General features: G+C 37.2%; 1 protein-coding gene and 1 long non-coding RNA gene across 8 annotated transcripts in view; one reads left to right on the forward strand and one right to left on the reverse strand.

Annotated features, from left to right (window-relative positions):
- The window catches only part of LOC115430805 (uncharacterized), a 636,483-nt gene that overhangs the window by 485,932 nt on the left and 128,618 nt on the right, over positions 1-21,933 (reverse strand). The window lies entirely within an intron of this gene.
- sema4d (sema domain, immunoglobulin domain (Ig), transmembrane domain (TM) and short cytoplasmic domain, (semaphorin) 4D) overlaps positions 1-21,933 on the forward strand; it is a 70,994-nt gene that overhangs the window by 34,858 nt on the left and 14,203 nt on the right. For 6 of the 7 annotated variants that reach the window (XM_030151004.1, XM_030151002.1, XM_030150997.1 and 3 more), the window contains 13 exons: positions 3,229-3,362; positions 7,079-7,224; positions 7,317-7,379; positions 10,206-10,304; positions 10,400-10,493; positions 10,663-10,779; positions 12,535-12,686; positions 14,332-14,507; positions 18,248-18,404; positions 19,233-19,455; positions 20,819-20,931; positions 21,022-21,185; positions 21,308-21,354. In XM_030151004.1, coding sequence (XP_030006864.1) covers positions 3,229-3,362; positions 7,079-7,224; positions 7,317-7,379; positions 10,206-10,304; positions 10,400-10,493; positions 10,663-10,779; positions 12,535-12,686; positions 14,332-14,507; positions 18,248-18,404; positions 19,233-19,455; positions 20,819-20,931; positions 21,022-21,185; positions 21,308-21,354 — 1,685 coding nt within the window. Of the gene's footprint in view, positions 1-3,105; positions 3,137-3,228; positions 3,363-7,078; positions 7,225-7,316; positions 7,380-10,205; positions 10,305-10,399; positions 10,494-10,662; positions 10,780-12,534; positions 12,687-14,331; positions 14,508-18,247; positions 18,405-19,232; positions 19,456-20,818; positions 20,932-21,021; positions 21,186-21,307; positions 21,355-21,933 lie in introns of those variants that run through there. The other variant, XM_030151000.1, reaches the window with a different exon arrangement.

Here is a 21,933-nt window from a genome sequence, read left to right on the forward strand (position 1 = left end):
TAGATATGACAGCAAGCTCACACATATCATACCCATTTACATACAGGGAATAATTTCATTTGAACTCAAAGAAAACCTTTATCCAATTACCATCCAGTTTTGACGCAATGAAAAAAAAGGTTCCACTCGGTCCCGTAGACTCCCATAGAAGCCAGGCTTCAACGGGGAAATGCACTGACCATAGATCGTACGAGGAAACAGCGTAACGGGAATGTATGAGAAGTGAACAACATCTAGTCTGATGATTTGTGATAAAGCTGATTCTGAACAAACTCGTCTGTGAGATGAACATGTTTTAACACATGTAGTCAATGAAATGTCAACACAACCAAACATATTTAACCATGTAATTTTCGGAATGATAGGGGAAGCCGGGCTTCTCTTGCAGTCTATGAGAAATCGCCACTGGTGGACACCCGCGGCTTATAAACCGGCGTGGCTTATACGTGTACAAAATTGATTTTCTTTCTAAAATTAGGGTCTGCGGCTTATATTCAGGTGTGGTCTATAGTCTGGAATTTACGGTAAATGGATCTGAAGAGGGGCAGTTTAGAAGAAATGGGCATTTCTGACTTTGCATCAGTACCTGACATGATGGAGCGAGATTTCAACGGAGAAAGGCAATGAACCGACAATTAATAATTTAATCGAGCAAAGTCTTATCGACAATTAATTGATAGTTGATTAATTGTTTACATCCCTTGTCGACAGTCATTAGCAGGAATTAAATGAGCTTTGGGCTGAGGTGAAGAAGCTGAATTCTGATATAGTATTTAGTTTCTGCCCTAAGTTTTCACTTATCAGTACTTTGTTTGATGACTTTTTTTCTTTTACTACCTACAGTTACTACAAATTTTTTTTTCTCCCTCTTAGATTTTCAAAATGGCCTTGTCTCTTTGGTGTTAATGCATTTTAGGAGAATAAGTTTTACATTTTACCTGCTTTTGCACCTTCACAACATCAACACTAATTTTAATCTAATAATGAATCCTTGGTGTGTCCATCTGTGTATACTGTGTACCAAGACAATAAGACTAAACATGATGAAAAGGATGCAGCAGGAAAAGTAGTTTCTCTCTTTCTTGTATTAAACAAAGTGAACAAAGTGAGAGCAATCTGAGTTCTTATTCAACCAGCTGAAAATAACGTAAAAGACACGAGGATACTAGGATGTAGAAATGCCAGAAGGAAAGGCGGTTACTCAAGTCAACTGAAACTAGATGAAGCAGATAGGTTTATGTTCAGTCTGTTGTTCGAATTTGATGTGATGTTAGATTGGTTTAATATTTTTCACGTTATGTTAACATGACTTGAGGTTGAGATCACTTTGCACACAGATATCTGGAAGAAATGTCCAAAGGCATAGTTTGTATTCTTATCTTTAGAACCTGGACTGATCCTGCTTTCACATGCTTTGGGAATTATGGTAAATACTGGCTATGAATTTGAAAATTGCACGTGAACGCCCCCTCATGTTGTATTTTCCACTGGAAAACTGGGAAAAAATTTGATCTGTGAGCTGCTGAGATTAAAATAACCTTTGACCTTTTCAATATGGTGGAGAGCAAGGAAGGACTCGTCGTGAAGGATAAACAATGCTTTATTAACATTCTCCTACTGTTTGCTGATGATTTTGCCTATTTATTGCATGCATAATTTGCAAAAAAAAAAAATGCTGTAGCAAAGGAATTAGCATGTCCAAAATTGTTTACCCAAGTAGTAGGCCACGATAAACAGTGTGTCAGCCATTTTTAATTTTGCTACAACAACAAAAGCACAACACTTGTAATTTTGAATTCATTAGTGGAATGGGGGGCTGCATGATTTTGGCCAAAAACAAAATCCCAATTTTTTTTTTCCTCTTAGAAACTTGAGTTTCCATTTTTGGGTAAACTACAAAAGACAACAGAAGTCAGCATGTCATTTTTGCGATCAGCCTGCAATGCAAGACACTGCTGCCTATCTCAAATCTGTGATGGTATCACATGATCGGCTCACAGAAGTGATACCAATGTAAGTCAGTGACAGGCATCAGTCGTGTGTGCGTGCGTGGACCACGTAATATGAATGATCCCCGTGCGGTTATATCTAAATTGGGGGATCTGTGCATGGAAGAGACTGACCCAGGACACGCTGGGGGGATTATATCCCCATAACTGGTGGATGTGTCTGGGCAGAGGGCTGTCTGGGCTACTCTGCTGAGTCTGCTGCCCCCACGACCCTGACCTGGATCAGAAGAAAACAGTACGTTATGGATCTGTGCAGGAAAATGTAAGATGAGTGATCCTCATGCAGTTACATTTGAATTGCTGGATCTGTGCTTGAAACCACGGCTTACATTGGTATCACTACTGCGGCCCATCACAGATTTAACGTCCGTGGTCATTGCACAGACTTCTGTGAAAGACTGCTCTAACAGATAGGGGGAGGAGCCTACAGTAGCCTGCAGGCACACAGCTCGGAGGCATGAGAGAGATGAAATCGATTTGACAATTCCCCTTTTTTAAAAATCGTTCTAATTTAAAAAATCCGATTTTGATTTAAAATTGATTAATCGCGCAGCCCTCGTGGAAAGGATCGTCTTCCTGATAGCACGTGAAGGCAACATAATTCACTTTTACTGTGGTAATTAGGTTGAATTGGTACTTTATACACACATTTGTTTGTTATGAAAGAGCAGAAAGATGAAGTTGTTTTTTGACTAGACAGCAGAGTTTCCTCCTTTGGTCATATATGTAGTATAAAAGGTCATTAGCAGCATTAGGTCATGATTTTAATGACATCTGTGCTGTGAAATGACTTCATACAATACTTGTTTTTAACCCCTTATTGAAAAGCTCTTAAATTACAGGACAAATAAGGAACATATGGCCCAGTTTACAAATCTTTATCCATAAAAGTTAAAACAGCCACACTAATTAACTGACCTCGTTCCTCAAGAGAAGTATTCGTGAGTTCAGTTGCAAATTCATTGAAACCTTGATTGTCTCCACAAGATGCTTTTGCATTTCATCTGAACTCACATGACACTAGCCTTCTAAAGCCACACAAAAGAGGATGAATCAGTGCTGGCAGCTTTCAGTGTAAAGACAGTGGATTTGATGACTGCCCCCTTTCAGCGACAGTGCTGCATGATGTCAGCATGTGAGGAAGGCTTCCTTTCTACCTCCTGATTTTCCAGTGTGCAGCTGTAACTTTTGGTGCCTGCATGCGTTTGTTGTTTTACAGAGGAAACTTCACCGTTCCGAAGTTATCAGAGTCTAACATGGGATTTGGTGTGCTGGGGGTTTTCCTGGGGCTGCTCCTGGAGGTATCCACCCATGGACCTCATGCTGTGCCTCGAGCATCCTGGAGACGCCAAGGTAAGGCTTGAGACAGAAAAGATCATTTTGGTTACTGAAAATGCATTAGTACAGAGTAGATGCACATATAATAAAAATATAATACACACACATACTGTCATATTTAAGTGTATCTGAGCCTCAAAAATCTTAAACTATTTCTGGTAAATTCTACTAATGTTATAAATTGACTTTTACTCTTAAAGGGGTCATATTTATCTAAACCCACCTTTATTAGTCTTTGGTTCATTTATTTGTGTATTTGGACCCTAATAGTTCATACAGTTTGAATTTGAACCCTCCAGGTGCTGCAAAACTATCTTTATATTCATTCCGGCAAAAATCGAGTGGATTTCTACAACCTGTTTAAATTGCTTCTTAATTTGTTACGTCTATAACTAGTTATGTCGTGACATTTGCACATATAAGGTCAAGACTTCTGACGAACATTTCTCCGAGTACGACATAATTGTTTATCAGCAGCAGCGGTTGTAGTACAAACTGAAAATATGTCTAAACTTTGACCCGATTACCTAAAAGGTTCAGTTGTTGGTTGTAATAGTGAACACAAGAGGGTAAACGGGACTGAAAGCATGGTCAACAACCTGGAGGGAGTGGGGCATGAAGTGGCTCATTTGCATTTAAAGGGCCAGTGCTCAAAATGTATAATTACTCAGAAATATTGTTGAAAATGGACCTGTGGAGTTGAATTAATGAAGAATTCAGACCCAAGCAGAGCATTTACAGTTTGTGTAGACCTCAGGGAAATGTTTGAAAATGCATAATTCCATTTAAAAAAGTAAAATATCACTCCTTTAAGAACCTGTTTACATAGACGTATTGAAATATATTGTATTTGTGACAGAACAAAAAAAAAATGTTTTGTGCAAAATTGTTATACTTATTCATTGGCATTGGTTTCATCTCAACATTTGGGGGGGAAAATTATTACAAATTTTGAGCATCAAATACTTAATTGAGTTTCTACACAACAATTTGATTCTTTTGTCAATCTGTTTATTTTGAGAAGGTAGACCAGTTAGTAGCACCGAGTGTGTTCTCTTCTATTATAGTAAAGTAAATAAAAGATTTAAATAATAAAAGATATACCAGGAATTCCATCCATCCATACGAAATTTTTGTCCAACTCATCTCTCGTACATTATTTGCCCAATTCTTTTCAAATTTCACACATTTTTTACATGTGCCTTTCTCTCAATTTTTACATTATTACCAATTTTTGCAAAGTTTTTAAAAAAGATTGAAAGTTAAGACTCAAACGTAATCCCTGGGTTTCCAGAGTGAGCAGGAGAGGCAAAGTGTTGTGCGACCGGGCGGGGGTATTGGTAAGCTCCGCCTACTTTGTCACTTGTTTTCTTTAAGTTCCCTTTCTTTAAGTTCCCTTCAAACAAGGGTTGATTTTAATATGTCCAGTTAGTACAGTGTGAAAACAGAACAAGCTGAATTATGACCTAATTTGGAAAACCAGCAACAAAATGCTCTACTTCTTCTTCTGTTTATTCCAGTCATATGTAAAGTAGCCTATAGCGCCACCTTCTGTTGACAGTATGAGATCTCTAGAGGCGGCATCACCTGAAACGAAAGTAGATACTGTTAATTTGTCATGGCTGAAAATAATTACTCACTGTCGCAGGTTTCACCTTCATACCGTATCAAAACACTCAGACACCGTTAACAATAGATTAGTAGGTAACACCTGTTCCCTAATTTTAACACACACACACACTTCTGAGTCTCACCATACTCTGAACTGTTGCCATCAGGCAGACAATACAGAACAATCAAGACAAGGACAAACAAATTTAAGAACAGGTTTTACCCAACAACAATTACCACATTCAATACAGACAAACACATGATGTAGAACATGTTCTTTAAGGAATCAGTGCAATAACAGAATGTTTGCATGTGTGTGAGTGAGTGATGGATTTCTGCTTGTGTGTTTTGTTTTAACTATTTATTTGAACCTTTTATTTAGCCGCTTTTATTTGTATGTTTATGGTAGGTTTTAAATTTGATGTACAGACTGGATAGCACTTTGAATTTCTTTGTATGTGTTACAATAGTTGCTTTTTCATTGACCCTCAAACTGCACGAATATAACTTGTGCATAAAAATTTGCTTAACGGGAAATCGACAATTATGGCAAAATTCTTGTTTTTCGATAAAAAGTTTTTGCGCTGGCAAGAGGTGGTTTTTCAGGCGTAGCGAAATTAGTATATCACGCAAAACTGCAATGGAAAGACCTTTTCCGCAAATAGTCACATGAAGAAAAAAAAAAAGGACGTTGACGGACTTTACAACAAGCAAAGAAGCAGAGTTATAAAAGAAACATGGTGCGTTAGGTGTGGACACACCAGGAAACCGAATCATTTTTTAATTTTGTATGGAATAGTGGGGTAATATATAATAATAATAATAATGAATATATCTGTAAATCAACATAATATATATGTTTGTCACCATGTTTATGGAATGACTTCTTGTGTCATCTTGCAATAATGAATAAACAAATCATCGCATTTGTGATTTAATGAAAAAAAACGGCATTACGCCCTTCTGTGTTTTCGACATTTAGTAAATATTGGTAGTTTTACACAGATGTCTAATGGAAAAACCACTAATGACAAATAAAGATATTCTGTTCTATTCTATTCTATTCTAGTCTAGTCTAGTCTAGTCTATTCATAGATTTTCAACTTGTAACAGTTTACTGAAGCTCTGTTTGCTTACTGCGGTTGACATATAAAGCTTCGTTAAACACCTCACATAATGAGAGCAAACACAGCTTCCCCTTTAACTCTTTCTCTGCTACTGCACAGTTACTTTTTGACTCCATCAGTGCGTTTCCTGTTATCACTGTGGTGTGTATGTCCAACCCGAGTCCACGTACACTCGACACAAACTATCCACCAGGTTTACCATCAGTCACAACATTCAGTACATGAGACACTCCCATCAAACTCTGTGTGTTATTTAACCCATAAAGACCCAAACCTCCACCAGTGACCAAAATTCCTGGTGGTGTTACCACAGGTAACAGTTAACCATCAACTTATATGATAATAATTACATACCAACAATGGTAAAAACAAAAAAACTGCAATACCACAACCCACATAAAGACCCAAACATCCATCACCAACCAAAAGCATCTACTGATCTAAAATGTTTAATACCCATTGATCCACTGATCCTATCAATACATGTAAATAATCGGTGTAAAATACAGATATTCATCTTTTCATGGTCATCAGATATGACCCATTTGGACGTTCAGAGGCTCTGTAGTTACCATGGAAACACCATCATCTTCTACAACGCTGTTTCACCAGTAAAACCCATGGAGTTGGATCAGTGACAGTGGATGGACACACTGGGTTTATGTTTAGTTATTGATAGATTTTACTGAAAATTTCACTTTTTCTTCTGTTTTCTCTGTTTTGATATAATAACTTTTGAATTAACTCTGAGCTTTAATGAACATCTGAATTAAACTTTGGAAATTGACTAATGGAAAATACATAATATACACTGAAAAATGCAAAATACACTGGATAATATTATAATAAATGGCAATAAATCACTTATGAAAGGTTAAATAAAGAGAAAATTCATTTGGGAACTTCCAGAAAAGTAGCACTGGGTCTTTACGAGTTAAGGCTCATCCTGACTGTAAATCTCTCTCTGACACTGTTTTCTGTTTTGTTTTCCAGATGTAGATCTTATGGAGTTTTCGGAGCCTGGGATCTTCAACTACTCAACGTTATTGCTGAGTGAAGAAAGGGATGCTTTGTACGTGGGAGCGAGAGAGGCTGTCTTTGAACTTAATAAGAAGAATGTGACCATAAAAAACAACAAGGTACTCAGTGATGAATGGTTTTAAATTGATTCAGAGTGAGAAATGGTTAATTTAATTAAGTGTTAATGTGGATTGTATTTTAACATTGTCAGGTTCAGTGGACAGTGGAAGAAACCCCCATGTTGATGTGCACGCTTAAAGGGAAATCCAAAGAGGTACACTGAATATTTTCAAAATGAATATCGTTTTACTGTTTATTATTATATCACATACTTTTTTATCCCCTTGGCAGATAATGTGGGGCTGTATAGCATGTCTGTCTGTCTGTCTGTCATTTTTTAGTTTCCACCATATAACTGGAAAAAAAATACTGCTTTTCCATCAAACTTACCACAGTTTATCAGTTATGTATGTCAGTGGTTGTTTTTGCTACTGTGTCGTGCATCTGTTTTGTCCATTTGTAGAATTTTCCCCTTGGTTTTCAAAAGGCTTAGTTGCTGTTTTAGTCGTGTCATTTTGCCTCTGTGTGTGGAAGACGTGGGTGCCTGGCTTTGGAGTCGGGCGGTCCGTCCACAAGAACATTTCTTGACAAAAGAAATACTAAAAGTACATGCACACAAAAACTTGGAAAAGCATCTGGGGAGCAGCTGCAATTATTAGATCTGGGAATTTGAGTTAGTTTCAATGCTCTCCACTTTGATTTTACATTAATGTGGCTTGGGTAGCATACAAATACAGTAGGTGCAGCACATTAGCCTGTAATAGTACAGGGTCTACACATGACCATGCCATGAAAATAAAGGCATTTTAATGCTTAAATAGAGTGCCTTGGAGTTTCCTTCCTGTTTGTTATGTACTTTATGAATCCCTTTTCCAAAGAGCACCTCAAACAAACTTTTTTGGAGTCTTAGAGGCATTCCTTCCCATGATTTTTTGAATCACTATATTATATTTGATTTTTACTGATGTGTATATATAAAGATAAAAATGAAGCAGCACAAGTTGAGATCTCTAAATAAACACCAACCAGTGTGAAAGTCTGTAGTCATTCAGAGATGGACACTTAACGGCGTACACCACGGAGTACAGTGGCATACATGTTCTCCAGAGCCAGTACTAAAAGGTAAATGACAATAGTATGTAGGTGCTTCTATGAAACTGGGTACATTTTGGTACCTGGCACTTTTCCATCTTCTTAGACCCAATAATAAAAGGGAAATGTAGACATATTTCCCCCCATGATGTACCAAATGATGACCTCAGGAGAAAAAATTATACTCTTGCTCTGAGCCGTCCCAAAATTATTGAATTTTTAATCAAATATTGGGGCTAAATTAAGGACATGAAAAGCTACCTAGGTGTCAGTGCATTTTGTCTTGAAAACATGTCTGTAAATGGTCCTATACAGACTATAAATAAAGACACTGTGTTAAATGTGTCGATCCTAGCGGTTTTCGTAATCCAGACATGTGGGTTTTTCATGAATCTCAGTCTCATTCAAGGTTTTACGTGTAACCCATCATGTCCAAATAAATCACGAATCAGTTTGCAACAGTGGTCATTTTTTGTTAAACACCATAATGTACCTGTGAGTAGGGGTGAATCTGGTGATACGATACAAATCACAATACTAGGATCGCAATACGATTTATCACTATATATCAAGATACTGTTAAAAGGCAATTTTTTCTTTCTTTTTTTAAAATGATTATTTCCTTGAAGAATTGAATTACACCAGAAATATGCACAAATACTAAACACATTTTTATTTGATCAGAGCAGGATCTAATGCTATATTACAAAATGTTCCTGTGTTAAAACTTAAATTATGTTTTACAGATATTACAGCTTAAGATCCGGTTCAAATGTTCATATTCTATTATTTCAGAACTAACATTATAACATTATTTTTATGCAACCTCAACAAAGGAACTAACATTATTCAATAAAAGAGTGTTCAATAATAATAAATAAAATATAAACAAAAAAACCAAAACAAAAATGAACCTCCACAATATCTGCATTTAAAAAAAGATCTAAAAATATCGATACAGTACTTTTTAATATCAATACAGTATTAAGAAATGAAATATTGTAATATATTGCAGAATTGATATTTTCTCACACCCCTACACGTGAGAGAATAAAAAGATATTTTTTTAAAAACAGTAGCACGTAATTTTCGTGTCCTTTTGACCGTGTTACATGCAGATATTTGTATGAAAGATAGCATAAAAAATATTAAAATGTGTTTAATCTGAAAAATAGTTTCTCTTTTGTCTCAGTAAATATTTATTTTTAAAATAGACCCATAGTGCTTCCAAACTTGCTTCATGACATTAGTCTACATCTGGTTTGAATTTTTAGCCCCTCTGTCCTGTTTTTAGGACCAGTTTCGTAGGAGCACCCACATATCACCCATCATTTATATAGGGGTTGGACAAAATAATGGAAACACCTTCACCTCAAGATGATAATGCCCCAATCCATACAGCTAGAATTGTTAAAGAATGGCATGAGGAACATTCTAATGAAGTTGAGCATCTCGTATGGCCGGCACAGTCCCCAGACCTCAACATTATTGAGCATTTATGGTCAGTTTTAGAGATTCAAGTAAGACGTCGATTTCCACCGCCATCGTCTCTAAAAGAGTTGGAGGGTATTCTAACTGAAGAATGGCTTAAAATTCCTTTGGAAACAATTCACAAGTTGTATGAAACAATACCTCGGAGAATTGAGGCTGTAATTGCCGCAAAAGGTGGACCTACACCATATTAAATTATATTTTGTTGATTTTTTAAGGTGTTTCCATTATTTTGTCCAACCCCTGTAAGTACTGTTCGGGTGCATTTACAAAGAGCACATCATTGTAATCCAATAAAGTTATAATGTTACTGAAAACAGGTGTTTTCTTTACAGGACAGAGGGTCAGGACTCATCTGTTTTATGAACTTCTTTACATACATATTCTATATAGATGTAGCGTGACTTTCCTTATTTTTTACAGCAAAAATATCAATGATTTCACTGTTGATTTGCAGAAAGACTGTCTAAATTACATCCGAGTGCTTCAGGTGGTCGATGATGACCGGCTGTATGTCTGCGGAACTCACGCCTTTCAGCCTCAGTGCGACTACCTGGTAGGTTCATGTTTGTTTATCCCTCCTTAAAACACACATTTGCATGTTCCAAACAACACGTGACGTTCTTTAACTAACTTTTCTCCTCCTGTCAGAACCTGGATGACTTTTCTTTGGCGGGTCAACGTGAAGACGGTCGGGGGAAGTGCTCCTTTGACCCCTCTCAGAGCTTTACAACGGTCATGGTTGGTGAGTACAGGACCAGTTTTATCTGAATGCTCACAGTTGTCAGCCTTGCAGTTAAATGCATAATCCCAATAATCTGTCCTATTCTGGGAGGCAAAACAGACTTACTGGACAATAAATTCCTTTTTTTTCTGCTCTTTTATTTTCCCTGTTTTTGTTTTTTTTTCATCAGATGGGGAGCTGTACTCAGGGACAGCTTATAACTTCTTAGGCAGTGAACCGATTATTTCCAGATACTCTCCATCCCAGTCCCTGCTCAGGACCGAGTACTCCACATCATGGCTCAACGGTGAGTTAAGAAAAGGAGATAACGTAAATTAATTGTATCAGTAATTGTCACAATATATTTCAAATCATTACTTCTATATACAGGGTTCCTGCAGGGTCCTAAGTCTTAAAAGTCTTGAATTTACAAATCTGCATTTAATACCTTAAAAAGGTCTTTAAAAGCTATTAAATTTGATATGGTAGGTCTTAAATTTAGTTGCTATAAACTTTTACATAAACTGTATTGTGTTTAAATGTGTAAATGTCCGAGCTGCAAAGAAAGTAACATTTGTCTACTCAGTTACAGTAGTTGAAATTAAGAACCAGTTATGGCTAACTTTGCAGTCCCTGGTGAGAAATGATCACAAAACATTCAGTCCAACAAAAAGACTTGTTTGCCAGCATGGCCATGAAATAGGCTGTGAAATGGACATTAAATTCTGTTCTAAGTAGTCTTAAAAAGTCTTAAATTTAACCTGTAGAAACCTGTACAGGGTTTCTGCGGGTCATTAAAAAACACTAAAAGTCATTAAATAGATTTTGTGAAAATTAAGGCCTTAAATGGCATTAAAAAGCATTAAATTTGATGTCCAGAGGCATTAAAAAATTATATACACTTGATGGAAAAAAAGCATCGAGATTCACGTTGTATTTTGATTATATAAACATTTAATAATTTTGATCAGAAGTATAGTGTGATGATTGACAGGTGGAACCCTTTAATTGTCTATTGTTTATGGCCAATACATGAAGTCATAACACCAGATGCTTGGAATGCAACATGCTGTGAGCGTGCTCATGCTGTGGTGAAAGAGTGGAGGGAATATCAGCAAATGATTGACAAATGGGAAAATGCAAGTTTCAGTGGCAGTGATTGGAGGAGGAACTATTCAGAACCTGGTTAAAGCCTGTCGACGATAAACCATCATAAAACTATATATAAAACTGTACCTGCAGTTGGACATGGGCATTAAATTTGTTTAAAGTGGGATTAAAAAGGCCATTAAATTAGATTTGCTGATACCTGCAGAAACCCTGCTGTATATAATACATAACATTTGACGTATAATTGTTGGTTTTTGTCATAAAGAGTAAAAATTAGACAGTTAATTGTGGTTTTAAATTATTCCTAAAACATTCACAAGATGAAAATAACATAAAAGATGCAACAGTACAAGTCTGTAGATTCTGATCTGATTTTTGTTATTTAGTGATTACGTGGATTATTTTAAATTTGTGTCAAATCAAAACAAGAAGAGTTCAGTTTGTGGTCTTATTCAACAAGCAAAAAACAATGTAAAAGATGGTTATTTATCCATACTTTCCTTATCGTCAGAACAGTTATAACCTTGTGTATTGGCCCGTGTTGGGTTCATTAATATGCACTTGTCTTTTTTTGGGGAAAAAAACAACTTCAACATTGCGAATACTTGCCAAGCAGGCAAACATTTCACAAATCTAGAGGTAGAAGGTTAAAAAAGCAGTGATGATGTTTGTTCAACTTGAAAATGTATAAATTAAACTTAAGTAAAACACCAGAATCTCAGAGTGTAGATTAAATACAACCTAAAGGCATAATCATTTTATTGCTGAGCTCTTCAAACATCCTAAACTGTCTTTTTTAAGCTTATAAGATTTCTGCCACATCATGTATAATTAGTGTCTTTTGGGAATAGTAAATACAATAAGGCTTTCATAGGCTCTTCCTTTCTGTCGATACCAGTGTAAACATCTTTTTTTCCGTCTCTGCATTGATTTTGTTTTGTTTTGTTTGCAGAGCCCAGTTTCGTTTTTGCTGACGTGATCAGGGAGGGGAGGAACAGAGCAGATGGCGAGGATGACAAAATCTATTACTTCTTCACTGAGGTGTCAGTGGAGTACGAATTCTTTGGCAAGCTGCTCATCCCCAGGGTGGCCCGCGTCTGTAAGGTCAGCCCACGCCATGTACCATCTGCGCATACCAGCAGCATCCTTCTGCAGTCACACCCACCACATTTTTATGACGCTTTCCACCAATTTCTTGTCACTTTTTTAACTTGAGCTCATTTCTGGCTTTTGGACAAATATAGTCGGTCAGATCTGATCGACATATTGAACATACAGGTTCCAAATGAACCGGATTTTCAGTATAAATTTTAAACGGTGCTGTTAGGACCGTCTTTATACTTTACGAATTTGCAGGATCTTTTTCACCCCTTAGATTAGGGGTGGGAGATGTGGCAAAAATATCATATCACGATTTTTAAAAAATAAAATCACGATCTCAATTTTATCATGATTCTTTGCATTGATCTTTGAGACTAATTGGCTTGTCTTTTACCTGGTAAAAAGTCACTGATTCCATTACCTCTTTCCACCATTTGCAACTCTTCTCATAAAGAGTGCCTTTACTAAATGCTTGCATTAAAGTTGTTTGGTTTTGTTTAATTCTACCTGGTGTGGCTGATCTTCCAGCAGTTTGACTCTCATACTGTTTGGACATGCATCGGTTCAGGTTGGACAGGGGGTTAATGACGTCGTGAACATTAACGCGGAAAGATAATGCGTACAGATAACACACCAATTAAAAGTGTTGTGTGTATTTATGTGAGTCATGATATCACGTTGCCAGGTGATTGAACAGGTTCGTAGTGTTGCCATCAAACGTGCGAATGTATCTGTGCAAATTTTGCAAGTTACTGTAATTTGCACTCTGTCATTTGGGGACAAGCCAAACCAATTCCATACGATGGAAGTGGAGTTCTTTTTAGAAAGTGACTCATCTGTTTCGCTGTCAGCCATGACTCCCACTACACAATGGGATATCCACGTGACGTAGACGTGAACTGACGTGATGTGTCTGCGTCAGCATATAACTACATCCAGATCCGCTGAATACTCTATGAATCTGACTTCATTAGATTATAGATGATTCCACCATCTCTCTGCTTTGTCGGATCATCGATACCTTCTAATCCTTCTCAATCTAATATCGTCATATCGCACACACTTACCTTAGATGCATAAATGGGTCAAAAATGACCCGATGAGGTTGTTTTCTTGCAATATCTTTGTAATGAAAAGTTGTTTTTATTTCATATTCCAGGTATTCTTCAAAAAATATGTCATGGACATCATGCCATTTACATTTTTAACTTCTCTTTTATAGATTTTATGAAATTGCGGTTTTGTATTACTACCTCAACCTTCCATAGGTGACCCACAGTCATTTTCAATGGAATTTCATCTGAACCTTTGATCAAAATGGATGTTGACATTGTTCTTTTGCTGTTAAATACTATATATACTTTTCAAATTTTCAAAATAGATATTTAAAAAAATTGTAAAAAATTGTTAATGTTAAAAAATGAAAAATATTTCAAACATGAAATCATAATTTGTGAATCAAAATATAATACAAATGATTATTTTTTGCGTAATAAAATGCCAAAAAATTGTAAAAACACATTGGTTTTAATATGGATGATTTTTTTATCCATTTATGAAAGAGACACTTGTGCATCCAAGGGTTAAATGATTATCCATCTCAGGCATTGTGAGATGTGACCCACATCTTTTCCCTGTTCCACCACAGGGGGACCTCGGTGGCCAGCGCACCCTGCAGAAGAAGTGGACATCCTTCCTGAAAGCCAAGCTGGTGTGCTCTATGCCTGAGCTCAACTTTGTTTTCAACGTGGTGCATGATGTGTTCATCCTGAAGGGGGCAGACTGGAGGGACACAGTCATCTATGGCGTCTTCACCTCCCAGTGGTCAGTGCCTTAAAGTCATACTAAACCCTAAAGCTGTAAACAAAATCACATGACTCTGTTATAATGAAACTTCACTTCTGGGAATAATGGACATAGAAATTAATAAATGTGTTTAAAATATGTATTATATACAGGGTGGGGAAGCAAAATTTACAATGAACATTTAGTTGTTTTTTCTCAGCAGGCACTACGTCAATTGTTTTGAAACCAAACATATATTGATGTCAGAATCATACCTAACACTATTATCCATACCTTTTCAGAAACTTTTGCCCATATGAGTAATCAGGAAAGCAAACGTCAAAGAGTGTGTGATTTGCTGAATGCACTCGTCACACCAAAGGAGATTTCAAAAATAGTTGGAGTGTCCATAAAGGCTGTTTATAATGTAAAGAAGAGAATGACTATGAGCAAAACTATTACGAGAAAGTCTGGAAGATACTATTAAAGAAGAATGGGAGAAGTTGTCACCCGAATATTTGAGGAACACTGCGCAAGTTTCAGGAAGCGTGTGAAGGCAGTTATTGAGAAAGAAGGAGGACACATTGAATAAAAATATTTTCTATTATGTAAATTTTCTTGTGGCAAATAAATTGTCATGACTTTCAATAAACTAATTGGTCATACACTGTCTTTCAATCCCTGCCTCAAAATATTGTAAATTTTGCTTCCCCACCCTGCAGGTGAAAACGTCCCCAACTCACAACCCTGTTTGAAAATCCTCGAGCCGTCCCACCCACTTTATGACATAGAGCTGGTCTTAGTATTGCTCTAGTGCACAGGTGTCAAACATACAACCTGTGGGCAAAAACCAGTCCACCAATGGGATGTCAAACTCATTTTAACACTTTCAGTGCCATGGGCCGATTAAATCGGCTTTACGAAAACAACCTGTAAAGTGCCACGGGCCGATCAGATCGGCTTTGGAGAACACGCCACATTTGTGTACAAACAAACCATCCACCCCCATTTCTTTCTCACATTTCGATGACGTTCTTTCTGTGTCCCCCTTTTGAGACCAAGCAGACGGGAATTTGAGGTCACGCGACCGAATAATATTTTTATATCTTTTTAATGTTTCTTATTCTCCGGTGTTTCATCAGAGGGAGCCCTCCATGCCGGGGGGCGGCTGTGGACTCCGGGGGCTGTGGCAGCGCCTTCTCTCACTGGGGTCCGCTCCTTTCTGGTGGGTGGGGGTCCCAGTTGGCCCTCTCCCACTAGTTGGGATGCGGGGCTGTGTGGCTGGTGCCTGGTCGCCGGGGTCGGCGGCTGCCTCCTGGTGCGGATGGCTCCCTGAGACAGCGCCTCCTAAATTGATGTTTTACTTTTACTTGTACATTTTTGTTCTGGTCTACTCGTGCTCAGTCAGTCTTCTTAAGTATGTGTGAGCTTGTGGGTTTGCATGTATATGTGTGTGTGTGCGGGTGAGTGGGTGGGTGTGGGTGGGGGGCGGTACTGATTTTTAAACTGATATGTAAAGCACTTTGTGCTACAGTTTTTAATGTATGAAAAGTGCTATATAAATAAAGATTATTATTATTATTATTATAAATTATGCAAATTACGATCAATAATGAATCGGCTGTGTCCGGTGCGTTTTGGATCTAATCAGCAATCGGTCGGATGTTACCGAGCGGTTTCCTGCAGGATTCTTCAAATATTATAAAAACGACGCGAAATACTGAAAAACGGCCAAATTCTGTGGCACTTTTAAGGCTTATTAGCCCCTTAACTGTCTGGCACTTAAAGAGTTAATCCACATACAGACCAATAGGATCTCAAGTGGATCAGACTTGTAAAATCTATACCATAATACTGGAAGGTCTCTGTGTGTGTGTGTGTGTGTGTAACTTTGAAATACAGTAGCCTTACAATCACATTTCATTGCTCATAACAGTTGACAGGAAGCGCAGTATCATGCTGCAAAATGGAAAATGAAGTTAAAAACAGGAACGATGCATTTACTGACTTCCGTTCCTATATATCAGTATTAATATAACCCATGGTTCCTCACAGGTCAGTGCACTAATACTGTCATAATAACCTATAAATAATGACAACTTCAAATTTTGTCACTTTGTTTTAGTGTAAAAAAAAAAAAGGAAAATGACATCTATAAACTGTCCTTTCACAAAAAATGTGAATAATCTGAAATATGAACAGGCAATATTCTGTTCTGCTTGTTACTAAATGTTTTGTGTATTTGTTGATCCACTGTGACCTGTCATTTGTAATGCACATGTGTAAATGATAAACTGAGGTGTTGAAATTGGACTTATTTTTCTTAAGCTGTTCATGTTATTTGTATTTTCAAGGAAACTTTATAGATGTAAACATTTTCACAACGTAATTATACTTTTTTTCACTGTTATTATTTTTCCGGTCCGACCCAATTGAGATCATATTGGACTGAATGTGGATCTGAACAAAAATGAGTTTGACACCCCTGGTCTAGTAGGACTCTTGACTTGAAAATGGAAAAAAAAAAAGAAATCTATGGTGCTCTATGTAGGTTTTCAGTCCAATTCTGCCCAATCTTTCCAACACTCAAACTGTCTGAGTCTGTTATATGACTCTGTTTGGAAACACTGGACTCATAAGAAGGTACTGATTTTCCCTCATAAAACCACTGCCTCCATTAGTTAATTGATTTGTCTGTTTGAATCCAAGACAGTGTTGGTATAAGAGCATTTCAGGGTTTCAGTCCCTGTGGAAAAGATGGTATGACGACAAGAAAAAACTGTGTAAATCAGTGTTTTTCAACCTTGGAGTCGGGACTCGACGTGGGGTCGCCTGGAATTCAAATGGGGTCACTTGAAATTTCTAGTAATTGATAAAAATTAAAAAAAAAAAAAAACCCTACTAATAAAAAATATATGATGAGTTGAGAGAGACAATCCCAATCCATAAAAGACATGACAAACTGTGAGTCTGAAACTGAAGCACTGTGGTTCTGTTTATCTGTCAAATGTTCATTGTGGTCAGTTTCAGATGCTGCAGCTCTTTCATAATTCATAGTTTGAGTTCTTGTTTGGTCAGTATTAATTGTCAGCCTTGTAAATCCAAGCTGGACTGACTGTACATATCCTGACCAAGGAAAATAAAATTCTCACTTTGTGCAACAATCTACACCTGGCTTTTCTGCGTCCGTCCATAATAATATACATTATATAGACTAAATGTCATCTAAAATTAATGTTTATTTGCAACATGGTATAGCAAACTCTTCCATGATTACAAAAAATAATAATTTTAGCAAAAAAAAAAATCTGGGGCCTCCAGAAATTTATAATGTTAAAATGGGGTCACAAGCCAAAAAAGGTTGGAAACCACTGGTGTAAATATTGGAAATGCATCATACATGAGGCTTTCGTACTAAGTAAAACTAGTAGAAAAACTCAAACTAACCCTTTCAGAGTCTCATATGGTTCTGCATAAGTGTCTTGTGATTCTCTGTCATATGGAACTCATTGATTCCCTGAACTACTCTGGTCTCACATCCACACTTGGACATTCAGACACTAATCACCTCCGTCTCAGTCTCCGTCTGACTTTGTAGGCCTGTTTCAGAATCATAAAGTGGCTGGAGGTAGACTTGGAAGGGGGGGCTAAATTACAATTAAAGGATTTAAATCACAGGGGACAACAAAAATTAAGATCCTGAGTTTCATTCTTCTGTCTTTATTCCTTTTCTTTCTTGCTTTTCTCACTGTGTTTTGCCACTCTTTCTCGTCCTCCAGGGGTAACGTGGGTCTGTCAGCAGTGTGTGCCTACAATATGACAGCAGTTGAAGATGTTTTCTCAAAGGGGAAATACATGCAAAAGGCCACAGTGGAACAGTCCCACACCAAGTGGGTCCGGTACAATGGTATTACTCCATCTCCACGACCTGGAGCAGTAAGTACCTCAAACATTGTACATTTCTGGGCTAAGAAATACTCTATGTAGCAGTGTAGCAATACCATTAACCCTTTAACCCCTGAGACATTATTTCCATGAAACGTGCTGCTGTGAATTACTGTCTGTTTCAGGTTCATTAAAGCTGCTTTTGTTCCTTTTCTTCAGTGAATTTGCTTTACTGTGTGTTTTAGGGTGAAAACAGGTGGAATAACAGAAAAAGACAGAGAGGAATTGGAGTTTGACAGGTTTTTACTAAATAAGGCACTCAGAATGTATATCAGTAAGAGATTTAGGATGTTAAACATGAACTTTGAACTGGAACACACTAAACTACAACAAGGATTTGAATTTAGCCCAGTAGTTTTTATTTTGGGGTCCGTCTGTCTAAATCAGTCCAGCTGCTCCTTGGCATCTGGTTGAACTCCAAAAAGCAGTTACACGGTCAAAATAGTCAAAACACAGTAAAAAAACAAAAAGGAAAATCATGACAACACCGCAAACAACTGTAAAAACGGCGTAAAAAAGAAAAAAGCCTAAACTACCTATTTTTATACTGAGTCGGTCTCACTCACTGCTCTGTTTTACCCCCATTCCACAGGCAACAGGGGGTAAACTGAGCATGCTCAGACGTCTGTGGAAAGTGCAAGGGCTATTCTATCCACACGTTTTGAAATTTTTCTTATAGAGCAAACGGTTGAATTTTTATGAATATTTAGAATAAATCATACATTCAGAACGCTCACCACAGACATGTCAGGGGTTAAAGGGTTAAAGGCTGCTCTGCCCGACAGTTCATCTCCTCATCACGTGTTTTTCTTCTGCCAGTGCATTAATAACCTCATGCGACAACAGAACATCAGTAGTTCTCTGCACCTGCCGGACAAGACCCTTCAGTTTGTGAAGGACCACCCTCTGCTGGAAGATCCGGTCCTGCCCATCGGCAACAGACCCCGCCTCATCACCAAAGACGTCAATTACACTCAGATCGTTGTGGAGAGGGTTGCTGCGCTCGATGGAAATATCTATGATGTCATCTTCACCGGAACAGGTAAGACCACATCCAAGGTTATTGCATTTATTACATTTTTATCCATACCCTTAGTAGCACACCACAGCACACAGACACATTTTACACATGTCCTTTTTGTAACTGTTCATCTGTCCTTTATGAAGACATGATTATGAGGAAAACCTGAAACTAAATCTAACACAGGGATTATGCACATCATAAAAAAACATTAAAAGTCATTAAATAGATTTTGTGAAAATTAAGACCTTAAATGGCATTAAAAAACATTATATTCTATGTCCAGAGGCAGTAAAAAATTAAATAAACTTGATGGAAAAAAGCATTGCTATTCATGATTTATTTTGATTATATAAACATTTAATAATTTTGATCTGAAGTATAGTGTGATGATTGACAGGTGGAAACCTTTAATTGTCTGTTATTTATGGCCGATGCATGAAGTCATCAACACCGGATGCTTGGAATGCAACATGCTGTGAGCGTGCTCATGCTGTGGTGAAAGAGAAGAGGGAATATTAGCAAATGTTGGAAAAATGGGAAAATGCAAGTTTCAGCAGAATTGATTGGAGGAGGAACTTTTCAGAACCTGGTTAAAGCCTGTGGACAGTAAACTGACATAAAACTATATATAAAACTGTATCTGCAGTTGGACATGGGCATTAAATTTGTTTAAAGTGGCATTAAAAAGGCCATTAAATTAGATTGGTTGATACCTGCAGAAACCCTGTAACAAGCGGTTCCAGGCATAACAAATGTCACCCCTCGCACGTTTTGTAGCTTATTTGGCATCGATCCAGCTGATGTCATGATGTCTATGTGTGTGCTGATGTCAGCATATCAGTTGCCTCTATATATGTGCCAAGTTTGAAGTAAATTGAAACAAAATTGATGTTTTTATAGATGTGAAATTTCACTCATAAGTAAATGAGAGAAGAAAAAAAATCATAAATATATAAATGTAATGATATCTATTCTGGGTTACTGGCAATCTATAAACCCAACTTGCTATGAATTCAACCAACAATTTCGCTACTAAAATGTTAACAGACAAAGAAACAGAAAACAATACCCCTTGCCTCCTTTTCAGAGGGCAGGGTGATAAAAGCTACATTAAAACTAAGGGTTTTCAGTAAAAACTATGTTTAATTAGAAAATGCATTTAAAAAGTAATTGCAAAAAATTTTAAAAACTAATTACAAGACTGAGATTGAAAAGGTGCAGATGAAATTACTTCAAATGCAGCACTATTAGAACCCTCGTGTCAGTCATTACTACTACAGGGACAGTTTTCTGTTTTCAAAGGGAAAAAAATGACAGAAGTTTTAAAGCAGCACAGTTTGCTTCTTCCTCGTATAAATGTTTGACTCTTGAACCATTTTAGATAAAGGAGTCCTGCACAAGTCAGTGTTGTTTGAAGGTGAAGTCCATATTGTGGAGGAGATCCAGCTCTTAAAAAACTCTGAGCCCATCAAGAACCTCCTTCTGTCCCCGAAGGTCAGTCACTTTGGTGTAAGTTGTCTTCCTTGCAGGTATATCAGAAGTAGACAAACCCTTATTAATGTGCTTGACCTTGTTCCTGCACAGACACAGTCCCTGTATGCGGGTTCAGACTCTGGTGTCGTCCAGTCCCCTACATATTTCTGTGACAAGTATCTGACCTGCACTGACTGTGTCCTGGCCCGAGACCCCTACTGCGCCTGGGACCCTCACACTGATGTGTGTGTTAACACCGTGAACCATCGGGAAAGGCGAGTCACAGCAGCCTGAACACTTACCCTTCTGCATTCTTTTCTCAATTAATGAGATATAGTCTCATTTGTGTCTCATCTATGTTGTAAATTGTTTTTAAAAATTCTCTGTGATTTTTCAGACGTCTAATCCAGAGCCTAAAAGGTGACGCAAGCATCTGTCCATCAGGTATGTCACAACACGTGCATGTACAGCCTCGTAAAAAAGATAAAAGGACACACTGATATTTTTCCCCCACACTCGGTATCTCGGTTTTTTCAGACACAAATCCAGCTGTTGATGTTGTAATGCATTCAGTGTCACAAGTAATATAAATTATGTAGTGCTTTACATGAAGTGATGTGTAATCCGAATACTTTATTAATCCCTGAAGGAAATTATTGTGCGTTACAGTTGCTCCATTCAAGTAGAATAAAAAGTGTTAGGAAAGAAATGATCAATGCAGTATTTTAAAGTTGTTTTATGTAACAACTCTGCATTATGTAATGTCTTGACAAAATGTTATATATTCACTTTATAATATAATATTGACCACATGTAGTGATAAACAACCTGCAAACAATATATAATATACAATATATAATATATATCTCTACACTTTATAAATTATTGTGAGCTGCACTTTTAGCAGTTCCTTTTTGGATACATTATAGCATTTTGATGATTGTTTTGGGGGAGGCCTCTAAACTACAACTGCAGTAGTGGACCCTGCTGAAAATAAAAGTGTGATAGAATATTTTGAGATTT

Source organism: Sphaeramia orbicularis, chromosome 12 (assembly GCF_902148855.1).
Source record: "Sphaeramia orbicularis chromosome 12, fSphaOr1.1, whole genome shotgun sequence".
Lineage (NCBI taxonomy): Eukaryota > Metazoa > Chordata > Actinopteri > Kurtiformes > Apogonidae > Sphaeramia > Sphaeramia orbicularis.